We start from the raw sequence: 17,704 nt of genomic DNA, 5'->3' as shown, positions 1-17,704 counted from the left end.
CCCAAATTATCTGGTGGTCACAGGCAGTAAGGGTTATACATTTGGTATATTTCTGGCCCAGATATATCCCCTCTCCTCTGCTACATCCCACTACTGTACCCACGGTGTGTTTCCCCCTCCATGCCCTCCTACATTTTTATCTAATCCCATCTTTCCTTTTAATGCAGTCAGTTTTTTTTAATCCACTATTTCCATAATCAAAGTAGAAACAGGCAAGCAAGAAGAGGAAGATGATGATAATGGTGATGTTGAGGTCTTTTTTTTTTATATAAATCTATGGTACTGACTCAGTGCTGTTAAAGTCTGAAGACTGTTTGGTTTCTGATATGGCCCACTTAGGTAGCCCTCCTGTAAATGAAATGCCCATTTTAAGTGTAATTGTAGTTTTTATTAAGCCTGGTTGTTTCCAACAGTAGACCTTTTTGGCAGAATACAATTTGACATGTCACGGTAGAAAATGCACATGTGTTAATAATAAAAATCAATAATGTGTATGACCTGTCACACTGTCATGACTTACTGGCACACACACTAGAGCATTATTAGTAACACCTGTGATTTTAATAGACAGGTCAAAATGTCTGCTGTAAAAAAGGCATATGAGAGTAAAATGAATGTTTCTCATGGCCTGAAATGGTAAATTGTCAAAACTACTTTTGTTATTTTGGATTTTTACAAATGAGTTACTGTACTGCACACAACTGAGCCAAAGAATAATCAGTTTAATTTAAAATAAAATAAATTACAAAAGAAAAGCAAACAAAGACACTAATTTGATTGTTTTCATATCCTCTTTACCACAAGACATTGCTTTTTAATTGAAGATTGAAGCATTTAGAAAACTGAAATTCGTTTTACTTCAGAATCTGACAAAAAAGGAACAGATTATGCAGCTGAGCTTATTTTTTTTAAGCCATGTGATTTGAATTGGACTGAATTTGAATGATTTGGTGAGGATTTATGATGTACAACATGTTACAGTTTTGAGACAAAACCTAGTGTTTTTCTGATGAACACTAGTTGAGTGTCACACAACAAGTGAAGAACAGTTACGGAGCTCATCAATAATCACCTAATCCACACAGATAAAGCAATACAGGTAATAATAAATATCATTATCACAAAATATTTTTCTCAATGCTGCACCTGTAAACCTCTCTGCCAATAAATCAAAATTGAATTTTGGTTGCAAGATTTCCCAGCCACCACCGGGTGGCAGTAGAACATAAACTGTAGGAACACAGGATTCATTTTCATGACACCCATGTAGGCAGACTTTGTTCAGTTTTTGCAACAACTGAACAGTTAGAATTTAACAAAAAATAAGTGCCACAGTATAGCAAGTCTTCATGAGGCATACATACATGACAAGACCACTAAAAGTGCAAACTCACAAAATACATAACAGTCCTGCAGTCATACGCATTTCACTTGTGTGGAATCATAAATATTAAAGTTTACATTCAAGACTTTGGCTGTCTCAGCCAGCAGCAACACAGTTTTACTTTAGTCGATGTCCAGTGTTCACCGTGCACCAGATGGCACCACCTACAGTATGTTATGTCCATTGCACTGGCACGTCTTTAAACACCATGTGGTTGAGGTGACATTTTGAGGTAAGGGAAAGTGCCTGCACAGTGTCTGTCAACAGCAGCTCCTGAGCCTTTGGCAACACTTTCCACTATCACCATGCACGGTGTCAGTCCTTGTGCAAGAGATACAAATCGCTCTGCAGGCTGATTGCTTTAGAATCATGCTGTATTAGATCTCCATTGTTCCTTATCCTCAAGGCCTTTCGATGCTTCCCAAGGCCCCTCTGCTTAGGAGCTGCATCAAATAGGACTTTGTATTGCTCAGACTGAATGAAGCGTGAGAATGAGCCATTCTCCATTAGGCTGTAGATTTTTTTCTGTGCCACAACAAAACACGATGGACTTGGGTTTTGGAGATTCTGGCGGATGATATCTCTCGTGTGGAAATCTAAGTTTACCTGCAAAGATATGGAAAGCAATGTACAGCTAAATTAACTGAACATGGTATTTTCAATTCACACATTTAATGTGCAGCACACACTGTACAGTATGTGCACCTGCACCATTACCACAGATGGAAAATAACTATTCAGAACTCTGGTTGCTGTGGTTAATGTACAGTAAATGATACAGGTTTGTATGTTTTTAGTCTTAAACTAGGCTACTTGAGCATTTTTCTGGAGTATTGCTCTTTTTCTCACTCTTGCAATAAACACACCGAAAGTTTATGTGCAAACTAAATTATGTTGTTTTTAATAATGTGTATGTTTGGGTTTTAGCATATTTTGCTGCATAAAAGTTCTCCCCTTATGATTCAGTCATCTTAAAGAGTTTGTTTTTACCGGCGTAGGAGACTCTGGCCTGATGAACTCTTCATAAATGCATGCTGCTCTCCGTGTCAGCTCCTGGGGACTGTCAAGGGTTTTGAACTCTTGACAGGTGAGCCAAAAGTCCAGGTTCTCCTCACAGAACTCTGACTTTAGAAAGTCCCGAAATGCTAATTGTCCACCTTTTACACAGAAGAATATAACTTTATTATAAAGAAAACAGTCAAGAACCACAATATTAGATTTGTGTTGCCTTAAAGCAAATGATAATTACGTTTCTGGGAAAGGAGTATCTCAAGAGATTCTTCAAGTAGGCTTGTTTCATTTGTTGCCTGTCTGCAAAGAGAAAACAAAGGAGGATATTTGGTTGTGTTCAAATTTGAAAGAAGAAATAACACAACATTAATATACAGCATGATTTACAAAAAAACAAAAAACACACACACTTGTTGAGTTTCCGCCATGACAATGGACTCTGGATTAAGTTATGCATTCTGGATTTCCATGCATTATGTCTACAAGAGAGGACAACAACAGGAATATTAAAACAAGTGTAACTTTCCCAGATGCATAAAACATAAAGATGTCAAAAATAAGCCTCACTACGTTACAACTGATACTGTACTTACATTCTGTTTGTGTCTTGAAAGTCCAGGGGAGTTGTTTTACAAAATCCATTCATTGTTGAATTTGAATAACATTACCTCTTCTGTGATTTATAATTTGTCGATATTTGCCAGTATACATGCTGCTGCTAAGACTTCAGAAGAATCCTTTTAAAAATTTCCCTTAAATTTCAAACCTCATAGCTTCACTACTGGATCCTGACTGACTCTTCTCACCACTGAGGGTCAAAGTCATGCGTGGAATCCGACTGTGATGTCAAAACACCACGCTTCTGCCTGTGCCGCAGGTCTCTGCACTTTTTTTTCCCCCTGTGTCTTGCTATTTTTAACCTCTGTTAAATGATTGTTACATAATTAGAAGGAGCCGCACGAATACTAAGTACGTCAAACCTTGTGCTCTTCCTCTTCTTCAATTACAGAACAAAACTTTACTGTGTATCTCAATCCCCATCACATTCTTCACAGTTAAATGCATTACAAGGCCTGCTGAAAGTCATCCAGTCCCTACGTCATTTAGCTTGCTATTCAAGTCTGTGCCATTCTTAGCCACAGGTCAGGTAGTCACAAGTTTCTTTTACAAGTTTTTCTTCTTCTTTGCCGTTTCCTCTATGTGACTTTCACAGATTCTGAATAACCTACTTTAATGTTTTGGCTTTTTATTTATTTTGGAAGAATCACTTCATATAGCTTCATTAAATTAACAGCATTTTATACACTTTCCTCGAATTCTTCATTAGCTTCTGTATACAATCAATATTAATTTGCTTGGATCATTGGAAGAAGTGTGTTTGTGTCAATTCCCTGGCAGAGAGAAGTGAAATTACGGCATGCGGTACGTCAGAAGTTGAGATATAGTAAAAGCTGTTTTCTTATAAAGTTTTCTGGAACTATTCAGTATCAGCAGTAAACATTGGGTGAATTCACATTATTTGTCACAGTTATGGGTTTAAAGGCCCCAACTGTTATTTATTAAATCATGTAAATAATAGGTACAGTAAGTTTACATGTATAATTGGAATTAAAATGTTTGAAATTTTTGTGTAATTGTAATTATATCCTGTAATAACAGGTTTACAAGCATTACAGTTCAGTTAGTGGAGTGAAATTCTTGCAGCATCAAGAACATTAATAACTTTGAGTCATAGCAGGTTTTAAGCTGTGTTTTGAATTTCGTAGTGGGCAACCATTATGTTCACAGATTGTACCTTAAACATGAAAAGTTGAAAAGAAAAAAAAAACAGCATATGTGGCAGAAATTTACATCATCATTTACATCATCCATAAATCCATTTCACAACAGTATTAGACTGACATAGGCACAATTATGGATATTATATTTCAAGGCTGACTCTCTTGGGGGCCAGACCAAGTACTCCTGGGTAAAACACTCCAGTTACTCTCTCACCAATCTGAAGTATCTCTTTTCGAGTTAGAGCAGCAGCTCTTAAGCAGATAACCAAAAATTGGCTGAAATTTAAGAGCAACTATAACAAGCTATGCCAGTGGCTGTGTGAGGCTGTACTTATTAGTCACAGAGATGCTTTGAGTTAAATGCTAACGTCAGCATGCTAACATGCTCACAGTGATGATTTGTCATCATTGAAAAATTATGATTTTCATCCTCCAGGAGATCCGGCCTGACCTCATGTCTCTTTCTTGCGTTATGTGTATGGCTTCTTTTTCTCCCCTCCTTCTGTGTGTGTGAATGATGCGATGTAAGTTTTGCCCCTTTGTGCTGTGCAGACTCTAAAGGCCCTTTAGTCAAAATTGTGATTTGTGATATTGGGCTACATACATAAAAATTGACTTGAATGACAATGGTAATTAGTGCTAAACACAAAGTACTATTGAGGCTGATAGGAATGTCAGTAGTTTTGCAGGTATTTGGTCATCGACTTAAATATTGTACAATTTTTGACCTGACGATGGAGCTAGAGGAAAAGCCAGAAGATTACCAAAGTTATTAGGATTCATCCTCTGGGGAACATGAACATGAATTGACCAAACCAGACATCGCCATCCCTAGAGTCATGCCGCTAGCTTGGCTAAAATCATTTTGGTCACAGAAAACTAGGAAACTGCTAAATCCAATTATAAATGAATATATCCATCTTGTTGTAACTTGTAGGTAATGATAGTTACAGCTCTGTGTAAGAGAGAGACAATGACTTCTTCTAATTTTCTGGCCCTTTATCAAAAAGATATGCAAGCTCGCCTGTCACTTTGTTATGACATGTTTAACCATTCAGTAGCGTGAGACGAATGTTCTCGTTTAAGGAATGTTCTATTAATAGACTCTCACAATCAGAAATAAAACACAATTGAATGAATGTGTGCTTTGAAGCAAATGGAATGTGAACATGAGCTATTGGATAAGACGTCATTGTAAATGCGATACTACAAACTCCATACAAAACAAACAAAAACCAGTATTGATAAGATCAAACCTGACAATGAAATAAGGACGTGATGATGCGAGTGAATTAGAATGTGGTTGGCAGGACCAGGCTGGGCAGTGTTTAACAGGAAGTATTTGACAGGGTAAACATGCAGCTTCACAGGCATCCAAAAGTGCACTGTCATGTTGTCATAACCTGAACTTTGAGCACACGTGGGGTACTTTGGCCTTAAGCACTATACCCTCTTCAACATTATTAATACAGTAATCATGCACAGACAGTAGATTAACAAAGAGTTAGTTAAATACTAACTTTAGTGGTTAGGCCTATGTTGAAATATGAGTATGTAAAGTATATAAGGTGTGTGTGAAATGTTGCCTTTTAAAAAACCACAACAGATTGAGGCAAAATATGCATCATGATTACAGATGCCTCTGTTACATCAATAAAAGTATACATCTTAATTTGAATATAAAAATATATTTTTTGAAAATAACTGAAAATGATATCATAGTTTCACCTGATATCCACCAATCTAAAGGCTGTAAGCTTTTGTTTCCATACATCACCTGAGAAAAGTGAAACTGCGTTGGAAGCTTGTCAAATGATCCCACCGACTATTTATAAAACTTTTTATTAAAAAAAAGCAGAACATGTTCACACGAAAACTATTAGGTCATGTGGGACCACATGACTTAATATGGACTTTATTTGTTCGCACTCGGTTTGTTATTAAGGTCATTGCTGAGGAAGTGGTGGAAACATGGGCCGACCAGGGACGCAAAACACAAAATCTAGATCTCCTTTCACTTGTTACACCATTACCTACGTAAAAGCAGCGTAATCACATATATTTAGGTCACTTGTAATCAGGATATACCAGCAGACTGCTACTGACTGACGCATAACAGTAAAGTTGGACAGCATCATTTTGGTTTATCACCATCATCATTGTAAGCTTTTGTATTGCATGACATGAACGTAAATGACCTCAGTAAAGTTGTATAACAAATAAAATATTATTCTAATATAAGAAATTATATAACCCCTAAATATACTGTAGATATAAATTTAGAGCCTAGATTTGCATGATAGCCCTTGAACTTTGTGGTTATTGGTTCATACCTTTAATCACACATTGGTTTTACATAATACAACTCTCACAGCCAAAACCAAGAGTGAGAAAAGTTTTACAACTTTTCCTCTGCAGCTCACATTGTGGTGGTTAACACGTGGATGTCTCAATGGGTTTAATGTGTTAGCATTCTTTACAAACATATTCAAGTTGTTTTTTCTTATGTGCTGTAGATTCTGCTCACAGTCCAAAGAACTACATGTCAGGTGGAGCAGAGACTTTTTGAGTTACAAATGATGCATGCTGGGATAGATTTGTTACATTAGAGACCTAATTATGACCCTGATTCTGTGGTTATTATTGACATGTTTTTAGCCCGCACTGGTGTTTATATCTGATATATTAAATGCTATGTGAAACCATGTGTGATGTTAAATGTCATTATTCTAATAAGCTTGACCTCTGTCTCATGTCTCATGTAGTCTGTCCTGCTTTGACTCTAAAGAGAAAATGAAAATAAAAAATGCATTTCTGTTTTTTTCTCTGTATGTGCTACTGTGTGAACCCACTTGTCCTTCCTGTCCTTGCTTCTGTAAAAAAAACAAACCAAGATAAATTTTGTCATAAAGCATTTGATGTCCTCAAAGACAAGAGATTATTCTGACAGATTTTATTTGATCTAATTAGCCATGCCGCAGATATACATTTTTTTAACCTCATGTTTGACTGAAAAAGATTTTTATCTGGTGGAAAATTTCCACCATGGAACATTTCTCACCTGCCTCTGAAATAGACCTGAAACAAAGCGTCCTTTGTCGAACTGGTTGAGCAACATCATACAGCAGTCCAGTGACCTGTATGCAGCTCATGTGGTTCCAAAAGGATGATTTCAGTCTCATGACACATGTGGCAACCAAACCTATGGGTTTAAAAACAGCATTTTACCCTGTATGGCTGAGTAGTCTATATAATAGATAGTGGATATCCCCAAAGTTTTACATCAATGATGCATTGCAGGACAACTTGAACATCCTGTCTCTAAGATGTGATCTCATTTTTTTTATAGCTTCTCTTGGTCACAACACTAATTACTAATAAACAGAACAGTGCAAATAGTTTAACCCTCCGTTGCAACTCTGTAAAAACAAAGAAAAAACATTTAACACCCCATGTGAAAAATATATGTTCTCATCCTGCTGAAAACTCTTTTGGCTTAATACCCTGGTGCCTTTATGCTGACAGTTTGCTGTCCACTACCCTCTGTGTGAGTGTCCTCACGCAGACGTGATGTACAAGTGAGATTAAAAGAGGATGTGGTGGAGCAGTTGGGTCTTAACACTTCCTCCTAATGTCTGTAACCTTTACCAGAGCGATACCTGTTGAATTCCCGCAGGGAGACTTCCTTTTTGGCGCCATATTGTGATATATTACAAATGCAGTTTCAGTTGTAAACCTTGCTTCTCCATTAACAACAATTTATGAGGGGCTTGTTGGATTTCTACAGTGATAAACGAAAGACTGAATGGTAAAGAAAAGGCTGAATGAATCTGAGAAAGGTTGAAACACAATCGAAAGCATGAAAGGCCAATGACTCATGCAAGACTGATGTAAGACCAGACACCGCGTAGGTAGGAGCATCCTGTCTTATTCATGTAGTCCATTCTCAACTATTAAAAAGAGTTTCTGTAGAATACACACAAATCACCAAAAAACCAATGTTTTGGATCTACAAAAGTAACGTGGACACATAGTTTCGTACATATATTGCAGAGTGAATGATCCTGGTACACCATGCTGCTGTAGACGTTTCTACACTCACCAAAGCCACTATGCGGTAAATACTCTGAGTATAACTGTGAGTAAGTATCTGAATGAACCAAAAAATGAATGAATGAATGGATTTGTGTCTTAGTCACTTCCTGTGTATTCTTAAGTTGACGTGTATCTAAACATTCACAGGAACATTATGTCTAACTCTTATGTGCTTGTCTGACTGACAAGAACAGATTTTAGTCATCATTCCAAGGTTCATACAGACTTTCAAAGCAAATTCAATATTCTTTATTTAATATGTATGAATCCATCTTAATATTCACATGTACAATGTTTTCACAACTTGTGGAATACATTTTTAACATTTAGCTTATAAAAGATTATTACAGTTGTAACATATCGTTATTTCAGTGTTACAGCGCTGATGTCAGAATGCAAAAAGAAATTAAATGCATAAGGCTGTACATAAGAAAATCACACCTAGATTGCATCTATTGCTTTAGTAAGATAAAAATAAACTAAAACGATGTGCAAAGGCAGATACCAGCTCATGCACTTGCATCTTGGGTGGAGAGTGTTGTTTGCACCACATACACTTCCTGGCGTCTCTAACAGAAAGTCCCCAGCATTCTCACTACATTATTGTGGCATCGCTGGGAAGTTTTTTTGCTTTACAAGTACGTTCACAGCAGCTGCTTTTGATTAATGTACAACTGTAGCCGTTTTTCACCACACCCGGTTCTGAATAAACTCTCTTCAACGGCTTCTCTACAGAGCCGACTACTTCTTCTTTAATACAGTCTTATGAGGCATGACTTCTCCAACGGAAGGACGGCATGAATGTGTTGAAGATAACAGGTTTTGGACGCTTTTGGTGTTAAAGAATCAACATCAATGGTCCCAGTACAAGCAAACACACCCAGCTTCTCTCAGGTAGCGCAGCATTAGGCTCAGCTTCATAGTTCAGTCTCTATAAACACGATGTCGCTGCTATCTGCTTTCTTTACATCTTTACTGATTCTGATATAGAGTCCATTAAAGTCCTGTAGATGTCAGACCTGAGGAAACGGGGGTAGGAGTCCCTCTCCATTAGTCCGTAGACAATCCTCTGGGCATCGTCGAAGCAAACTGTGCTGGGCGCCTTAATGTTCCGCCTGATCAGGTCCCTGGTCTTGTGATCAATGTTGATCTGGAAGCAGAGGAAAAATAATGTGAGTCAATAAATACTTAAAAAGTACCAGTGATATGTATTTCCAACCTTTTCAACAGTTCACTGTAAATTTGTCATGATCTGTGCATACCTCTCTCGGAGCCTCAGCTTGAATGTAACGTTTGAAGATCTTTTTGGCCCTGGAGGTCATCCTGAAGGAAGACTTGATCTTCTTATAGTCCTCACATACCAGCCAAAACTCAATGTTTTCATCACTGAACTCTGACTTCAAGAAGGCCTGGAATATCTTCGTTCCATCTAAACAGGTAGATAAAAAGAGCAACAGTTAGCCAGTGCTGAGAAAGAGTTATCAACTATTGATAAGGCTTCACATCGGGACTTAGAAAGTGATCAACTTACATTTCGATGCTAAAAGTCTCTCGAGTGACTGTGACCACTGGGACATCTCCTCGAAACAAAGCCTGTTAAAAAAGAGGTCCAATGTCACTAATGCATAAAGTATGTCAATAGTTTGGATGTTTTGTTTCCATGAAACATTGCCAAACAACAGAGATGTTTTCTGCACTTACCCCTCATTATTAGTGGCTTGAGACGATCGACACTGCAGCCGAGACTTCAGGTTTCCTCCCCTGGTTAACCAAACACACACAAACCAACAAGCATTACTTCAATGACATGTTTTCTTATACTAAAAAGTCGATCACCAATGGCAGAAAATTGTAGGCACTACGCATCGGTTAAAATGAAATATTTACCTGTCTTTTCCCCTTTTCTTTTTGTCAGCGTCCATGTTGAGGTGCTGCAGCTCCCTTGGTGATGTGGCTAGAATTGGCATGGCAGTGATGCAGAACTATGGGTTTGTATGTACATGTATGACTGTATGTTGGGCTGCTCTTAGAGAGTTGTGAGATCTTCGGCTGCTACTGTTTCTGTTTGATGAGTCCCGCCTCCCCGTCTTATATGCAGTAAAAGTCTCACATGAAATTGGTGTATAGCGTCACAGCATCATGCTGAACTAACCACAGAAAAAGAGGAAGTTGGGGATGACGCAAACTTGCGCTGACTACAGCTACAGTTGCCTGTCTGTACTGTACTCTGACTTGCATGATTACTTGTTTGGTCTGAGGATGCAAATGGGGCAGTGGAAAATTCAGGAGCAGATAGGCAAATGTTGAGCTTTAGTCTCTGTCCTATTTTGCTACGAGAACCAATGCCCTTGTTTCAGTTTTTGGAAACATTTTGTGAACTAGATACTGAGGCTATGTAAACACTCACACAGTCAAATTGAACTAAAACAGATTTTTAAAAATATCCTCTCAAGCTGTAGACACAGCTTATTACACAGTTAAAACATGATCATATGACTGTCATGGGTCAAACAACCCAAAGTACAAATGAATGATCGCACATTTGCATGCAGAAGCAGCTTCACAATAGCAGATATTTCTCTCATGTCATCATTACATCTTTAGAGTCAAAATACTGTACAACACCTTCTTCTTTTAACAAATTAAAAGTTGAATTCATAAGCAATAAAACACACCCTTGCTCAATTCAATATATTCAGGGGTTTTACTGCTACAGGCTTACTTGGTCAATAGCTTTTGGTTACTAAATGTTAGCTATTGTTAGCTAGTTATTTAACTTACAGCAATAGATTGCAGTCTGGGAAAAACACTTATTTGCTTTTACACGCAGTCACATGATAAGATTGATGCCACCTTTAGTTTCATATGCTAAACAAATGCAAATGAAGCTACAGGCAGCAGTCAGTTAGCTTAGCTTGAGGTGTATAGGTGGATTTTGTTACATCTGGACAGAGGCAAGCTATTTCCCCTGTTTCCAGTCTTTATGCTAAGCCAATTAGCTAAATCTTGACAAGACAGTGAAAACAATGTATTTCTCAAAATGTCAAACTATTCTGTTAATTAATTAACTTGTTTAACTTTAGCTGGATATTGCTCTATAACTGACGCTACTGAGCCAGTTCATTGACTTTATGACTCTGACTTTATAACTTTTTCTGCTGTTACATTGGTCTAGCATTGACCATGATCTAGTCATTGTCACTTGTGGCCACAGTGGCAGCTGTTGAGCAAGACTTACATAATCTCACTTTTAAAATTATATGATGGTCTCATAAATGTCAAAGCTGCCGTCACTGATTTTGTCTAGAAATGACAAAGTGTTTTCAGTCTCTGTTTGTTGCTCCAACAACAGTTTAGCAACATAGTTTCTAAACTTAACTGATTCTTTAAACTTCATCTGTGCTCTCACTATGGGACACTCTCCTGACTTGTTGTTGTCATATGTAGACAACTAATGTGCAATGATTGGAAGCTTGAAACAAAGCCCCAACCAATTAACATCACTCTACAGCAAAGTTCTGGGTTAATTTGAACTTCATTGTCTGCCAATTGAACTGTTATATTTCTTCAGTCATGTCTTTGTTTCCATTTTACAGCTTCTTGCAATTGCTTGATATTTGATGGTGAAGACAGACAGGAAATATGTGGGGAAACAGACAGGGTGGTGACATCTCACAAAGGTTGCCCACCAGAACCAAACCAGGAACACTGTGGTTAAGTATATGTGTCTTGGACCACTAAGCCGCCCCACTGTTTCCATCTTAGACACAATTGAAGCATATAATGTAGAAAGCAATCTCAATATCATAAAGGTAAAATAATACAACATATTTGTTGTGTACAGCTTAAATGTCTGGATGGCTTAATGCAAGGAAATCTTTTTACCTAAAATCTTTTTACTGCAGAGGTCTTAAAACACCGTCAATTCTCCTTCAATGTGATGAGCTGTGTCATTGATTCTGCCCCTGGTCCTGCAGTAAATATTTCCCCTCAGTGAGGTAATGCAGTTTCAGACTTGTATCCACTTTCTGCTCCATTGTGGACAGAAACTTTGAACAAAACAAAAGCTTTCACTGGCTTTCTGGAAATTCCTCTTAAAAGTCCAGAGGAACATGATTAGGCCTTTATTGTTTGTTGTTTGAGGTGTAGTTTATTTTATTCACTATTTCAAACCCATCAATCAGTACTTTCCAAGTTTTTTAGGAGGAAATTGTTGCATATATATATATATGTATATATATATAGATTGATAACTTTATGTTTGAACAGTCAGTCAGGTTTCTGCTTGTCATACTGCTTTTGACCCTCAATCTACTTCAGTGCAATATTTCTCAGTCTATCTGCACTTACAACTGCATTAATACAAAATGTTCACAGTGATGATGAAGATGCAAGCCTCTGAAATCTGTTTATCATACTATTGTGAAATAATTGAAAACCAATGGCAGAAAAATATGTACATTTCAAAACTAAATTGCATTTAAAAAAAAATTGCAAAAAATGGAAAGAACATGTGATTTAGAGTAAATGCATTTGCTGAAACATGTAAAGAAAAACTGCAATGACCCTTTAGGAAAGCATTCTATGGCTTGCTTGGTTAATAGCTGCAAGCTTGATAAATGCAGTGACTAATAAAATGTGCAAAGTCTGAACATAAAACAATCATAACCTCAAAACATAATCAAGGAAAGTGTAAGGCCTGCTCTTAGACTTGAGGTGAGTGCTGTTGTCACACTCTGTTTGTGTTTGTATGCTAGACAGGAAATGTTTTGTGTTAGAGCGCAGCTGTAGTTTGCTGCGGTGACATAAACCGTTATCTCAGACATTTTCTTTATCGGTTGCAACACCCATCTGTGAGTTTCCTCCGTCAACTGTTGTCACTCTGAAAACCATAGCTTTGCTCACTTGCTGTCATTTTCGCGTCTTCTTCGCTTCCTGCAAGCAATATCCTGTTAGTTTTACTGGGCAACACGTTTCTGTGCTCTCTTCTGTGAGTTTTTCACACAGAATTTTTTTTTTTTTTTTACTGTACCCAATGAATTTAACCCTTCTCCTTCAAAGAGATGAATGCAGCTAGGGTTGTCTAAACTAGAGGAAGTTGTGGTGAGCTGTCTGCAAAACACAGAACAGTTTCTGCCAGGCACCTCTTAAAATAAATCCCCTGTACATTCAATGCCACCAACACAAACAGAACAAAATGTTTGTCTGACACTGAGCAGTCACATGGAGAAACCACGCTGTGCCTACTTCCACTTTCCAAACACAAAAAACACATCAAACACAGAACAATCATACTGCAAAGAGAACAATGTCAATGTTGTAATTTATACTTTATGTCCTTATGTCCTGAAAATAGCAATATTTTCCCTGGGAGTTTACACTGTGGACTGTGGATTTGAACATTATGTCTAAAAGTCAGTAGTTTGGGAACCCAGTTTTATCGTGCTCTTTTGAACTTGCATGCTTTTTCATCTATGATTATTTAAGTTTTGAAAATCACCAACTTAAACCCTGCACCACACAACCCACATTAACTTTCCTTGGACGGGGGAATTTACATAAAGGACGATGAGCTTGTTTATGATTTTTCCATCACAACAGATTCCAAGTTGTGATTTGAATCCTCTCAGACACTTTTTCATGATGAATGAACTCACCTAACAAAATGAAACCAACTGAACTACTGAAAGTGCACCCCCGACTCCTCCCTCCCCCGTCTGTGTCTGGAATTTCAAGCAAGGTTAACTTCGGACAGTATTGATTCATAAGGCTCCTATTCACCTTACGCTACATGTACAGCAAATCTCCTCAATCTGCAGCTGAGATGTTGCAGAAATACACTACACAAAGCTATAGGAAGTTGCCTCAGGAGTAACTGCAGAGTGTGGCCATTTCTCCTTTTTCTTCTTGGTTATTTGTGTCTCCTTGTTTGCAGAGTGATGTTGCTTGGAGGACTCTGTTGCCATCTGGTGTTTGTTTGACCAATGACTGTATTTACAGACGAGTGTTATCCAGCTATGACAGAGGGGATTTGAATGATATTCAAAAAGGCCACACCCAAATGTCATTCAAGTGAATATATCAAGTTTCTGTTTTGAAGATACTTAAAACCAAGAAAACCAAACTTTAACATTTCACAGAACACAAAAAGAGAAAGAAGTTCAACAATATACTCACATATTTATTGCCGTTTGAAAGTTGAATTTGTCAGAGCATAGTAGTATTTATATTTGCATAATCCATTAGATAAAGTGTTGATAATACTTTACAATGAGGAACTCTTTTTATTATTAATTTCATGAAGTGGGGCAGAGAAAATAGTTAATCATAGAAGAAGCATGTGCACAACCTCTTAAAAGATTTTTTAACATAACCTTAACATAATTAAAGAGATGAAGTATAATACAAGCTGCAAACTCTCTTGAACTGCAACTGTCTACTGAATCACACAGGTTGAGCTATTTCTGCTACAATTAGGGCCAGGATTGTATGGCATAAACCCGTTATCCACACTGAAATCAAAGAGTGCTACAGCAGATCAGAGTCGGAGAGAAGACTTTGCAAGCCTGTCTGGGAGGCTGTCAGTTTGAAAACAGTCACCTTGAATCAGTTCTCCTCAGGAGTCCCTGATAGATGTCAGATTTTAGGAACCGCGGGTAGCAATCCCTGGCCATCAGACTGTAGATGAGCTTCTGTGCTGTATCAAACGAAGTCAGGGTCGGCTGGGAGATGTTCTTTGTTATGTTTTCTCTGGTACCGCAATCTATGTTGATCTGAAATCAAATGATATCACCCAGGGGCGTCTTACAGCAACTTTTCATCATCTTTCACTATAAAGTTCTGGCACTAAAGTGCACTAAAGTTAAATTCTATAGTTTTACTACCATAAAAGACACAAATACACAGTTTTTAGCAGCAACTATATTACTACAAAATGAGATTATAATCAGTGACAATCTTGAATACGTGTCTTGGTGCATATCTGCAAATGTTGGAACTTGAATTCCTAAAAAAACTTTTTTTACAGCTCACAGTTACCTGTCTAGGTGCTTCAGTTTGGACAAACTCTGAGTAGATCCTGTTGGCAGAGGAGATCATCTCTGGGACCGTCTTGATTTTTTTGTACTCCTCACAGGCGAGCCAAAACAGTATGTTCTCTTCACTGTACTCAGACTTCAGGAACTCCCGGAAAGCTATCTGTCCGCCTGGAAATCCCAGAGAGTAAGCAAGCAGTGAGTGTATATACAACCTGAAAGAAAGAGGCAGCAGTTGAATGAAATACCAACTGTTACCCTGACTCGTTGGAATCAAAAGAGGCTCTCACCTTTGCAACCGAGGACTTTGTCCACAGACTCACTCCAAGTCTCAACATCCTCCAGTGGATCCTTGGGAAAGCAACACAATCTACCCTTGAAAAGAGCATCAAGATCTATCACTAGCCCAGTTATCTGTGAACTCCACATCTCATACCCTCTGAAAACACACTGCCAGGCCGGATCATTAATCATTTACAGTATTCAAGGTGATATGCTTTAGGATGACCTGTAAACGTTTGATTTAATACATTCAGCACCTGAGAGCAACCTCTCATCACTACAAGCTTGCAGAAATAAAGGCACGGTGCAAAGTGAGACTTACAGTGAGTGAAAACCTCCTTGGTATTTTCCACATGGCTGCTGTAACCTGTTGCCTGCTGAAAATGGTAAAGGCCCAAAAATCAAATATGCAGTAACTCACTTTATCGCCATCTCCTCGTCCTCTACGAAGGGAGACAGAGATAAGATCCTGCCAGACAGAAGATGGGGTTGTGATTGTTTGGAAATGAGGGAGTCAAGTGACTGAACAAATCAAAATGAGCCCCCCCCCCCTTCCCTCCTCCGCTCCAACATGAATGGAATATATGGAAATCTGTATGCAAAGTGTTGTTGTTGGGAGAGACAGGGCATCCTTCCATGTCTGTCGCATCTCAATATGAGAGAGCTTGGCTGTGATTTAAACTGACCTCACCTCTTGTCCAAAACAATGTGAAGTCCATCAATTTGGATTTGACAGTAAGAGACTGGCAGGTAGTTTGTGTCAGAGCACATAAAGGGAATTTAAACATGAAGATTCAAACTATTGAATTTCTAATGATCAAACACTTCACCTAATATGAACTATAATCCAGGTTTTTATGAGTTTAATTAGGAATACAGTAACAAAATGGCTTGCTGTGGCAGAGTACTATGTGGCAAATTTAGAATAAGATTTAACTAAAGCAATGAACAATGGTCAGGAAGCTCCGGGAAAGATCCTGACCATAAACAAATAACCATAAACAAATACACTATTAAGGAAAAGGTTTGTCATCCTGACATTTGCATATCTGCAGTGTTCGTCAAGGCGACAAAAGCATAAACAAACACTGATTTATTAATAAGCCTCATATGACACCTTCAACTGATGCAGGTGATCACTGACTCCTGAAATTTAAATGTTGTGATTTTGACCAAAATGCTACTGGCTCTGTGAGGCCGTACTTAGGCACAGTGGTAGTTTGAGTTAAATGCTAACACTAGCATGGCAACAAGACATTAACACTAAACACAAAGTACAGGTGAGGCTGATGAGAATGTCATTAGTCCTGCAAGGAGTCATAAAACAAAGTATTAAGCAAATTTTATTTTTGGGATTACCAGAGTTATTAGAGTTCAGCCATCCATCTAAGAGTTGTTGAGACATTTCTCTCAGGACCATAAACATCGAGATCATGGTGGCGTTCAATGAAAAGCCAGGGGAATCACTAAAGGCATTAGACTACTTCATCAAGGATCCACAAATGTCTGTAAAAGCTGATGGTTGATATTTCACAGGATAAGTGAAAAATTTAAACTGCACTCGATGAAAAGTCAGGGGATCACCAAAGTCAGAGAGACTCATCCTCTGGGTACTATGGATGTCTGAACAAAATTTCATGGCAATCCATTAAAAAATTGCAAAGACGTCACTAAAAAACAAAATGATAACCTGCTCACACATAGAGAAATGTCAGCGGATCACCAACGTCAGCAGGATTTATCCTCTGACGGCTGTAAATGTCTGCACAAAATCTTGTGGCCATCAATGCAATAGCTGTAAAAATATTACAGTCTGGACCGACAAGCCAGGAATTGTCAATCATAGTGCCACACCGCCAGCATGGCTAAAAACAGTAATAACATTAAGAATTAAGTGAATCTTTCACCTGACACAGTAGTGGGAAGCTGAGTCAGACGCAGTATTCAAATTAAGTTTAAGTGTATGTGTACTTGTTTGAATTAGAGAATTTAGCATTTACTTACAGTAGACACCGTTTAAAGTAGAATGTGTAGCACCCTTTACTTTTCCAAAGTACATTTTACCTAACGTTCATTAGAACATCCACATACTGTATGAGCTATATGTGGAGGACAGT

General features: G+C 38.0%; 3 protein-coding genes across 3 annotated transcripts; all 3 read right to left on the bottom strand.

Moving 5' to 3' along the window:
* Positions 1–373: 373 nt before the first annotated feature.
* On the bottom strand, positions 374–3,248 carry LOC122993888 (regulator of G-protein signaling 8-like). Its single transcript, XM_044368330.1, has 5 exons — positions 2,989–3,248; positions 2,806–2,874; positions 2,634–2,695; positions 2,375–2,541; positions 374–1,990 (listed from the first exon to the last, which is right to left on the bottom strand). Exons 1-5 carry the CDS (start codon positions 3,039–3,041, stop codon positions 1,700–1,702), a joined length of 642 nt encoding a protein of 213 aa, XP_044224265.1. The 5' UTR covers positions 3,042–3,248; the 3' UTR covers positions 374–1,699.
* Positions 3,249–8,497: 5,249 nt separating this feature from the next.
* LOC122994610 (regulator of G-protein signaling 13-like) lies at positions 8,498–10,347 on the bottom strand. The gene is made up of 5 exons (XM_044369377.1): positions 10,159–10,347; positions 9,973–10,032; positions 9,803–9,864; positions 9,534–9,700; positions 8,498–9,421 (listed from the first exon to the last, which is right to left on the bottom strand). Exons 1-5 carry the CDS (start codon positions 10,236–10,238, stop codon positions 9,236–9,238), a joined length of 555 nt encoding a protein of 184 aa, XP_044225312.1. The 5' UTR covers positions 10,239–10,347; the 3' UTR covers positions 8,498–9,235.
* A 4,294-nt stretch (positions 10,348–14,641) lies between these two features.
* On the bottom strand, positions 14,642–16,093 carry LOC122994374 (regulator of G-protein signaling 21-like). The gene is made up of 3 exons (XM_044369023.1): positions 15,596–16,093; positions 15,310–15,476; positions 14,642–15,044 (listed from the first exon to the last, which is right to left on the bottom strand). Exons 1-3 carry the CDS (start codon positions 15,777–15,779, stop codon positions 14,868–14,870), a joined length of 528 nt encoding a protein of 175 aa, XP_044224958.1. The 5' UTR covers positions 15,780–16,093; the 3' UTR covers positions 14,642–14,867.
* Between the last annotated feature and the right edge of the window lie 1,611 nt (positions 16,094–17,704).

The sequence above is a fragment of the Thunnus albacares genome, chromosome 12 (assembly GCF_914725855.1).
Source record: "Thunnus albacares chromosome 12, fThuAlb1.1, whole genome shotgun sequence".
NCBI classification, from domain to species: Eukaryota; Metazoa; Chordata; class Actinopteri; order Scombriformes; family Scombridae; genus Thunnus; species Thunnus albacares.
Note: the sequence above shows the minus strand (reverse complement) of the source record. Positions and strands in the feature narration are given on the sequence as shown.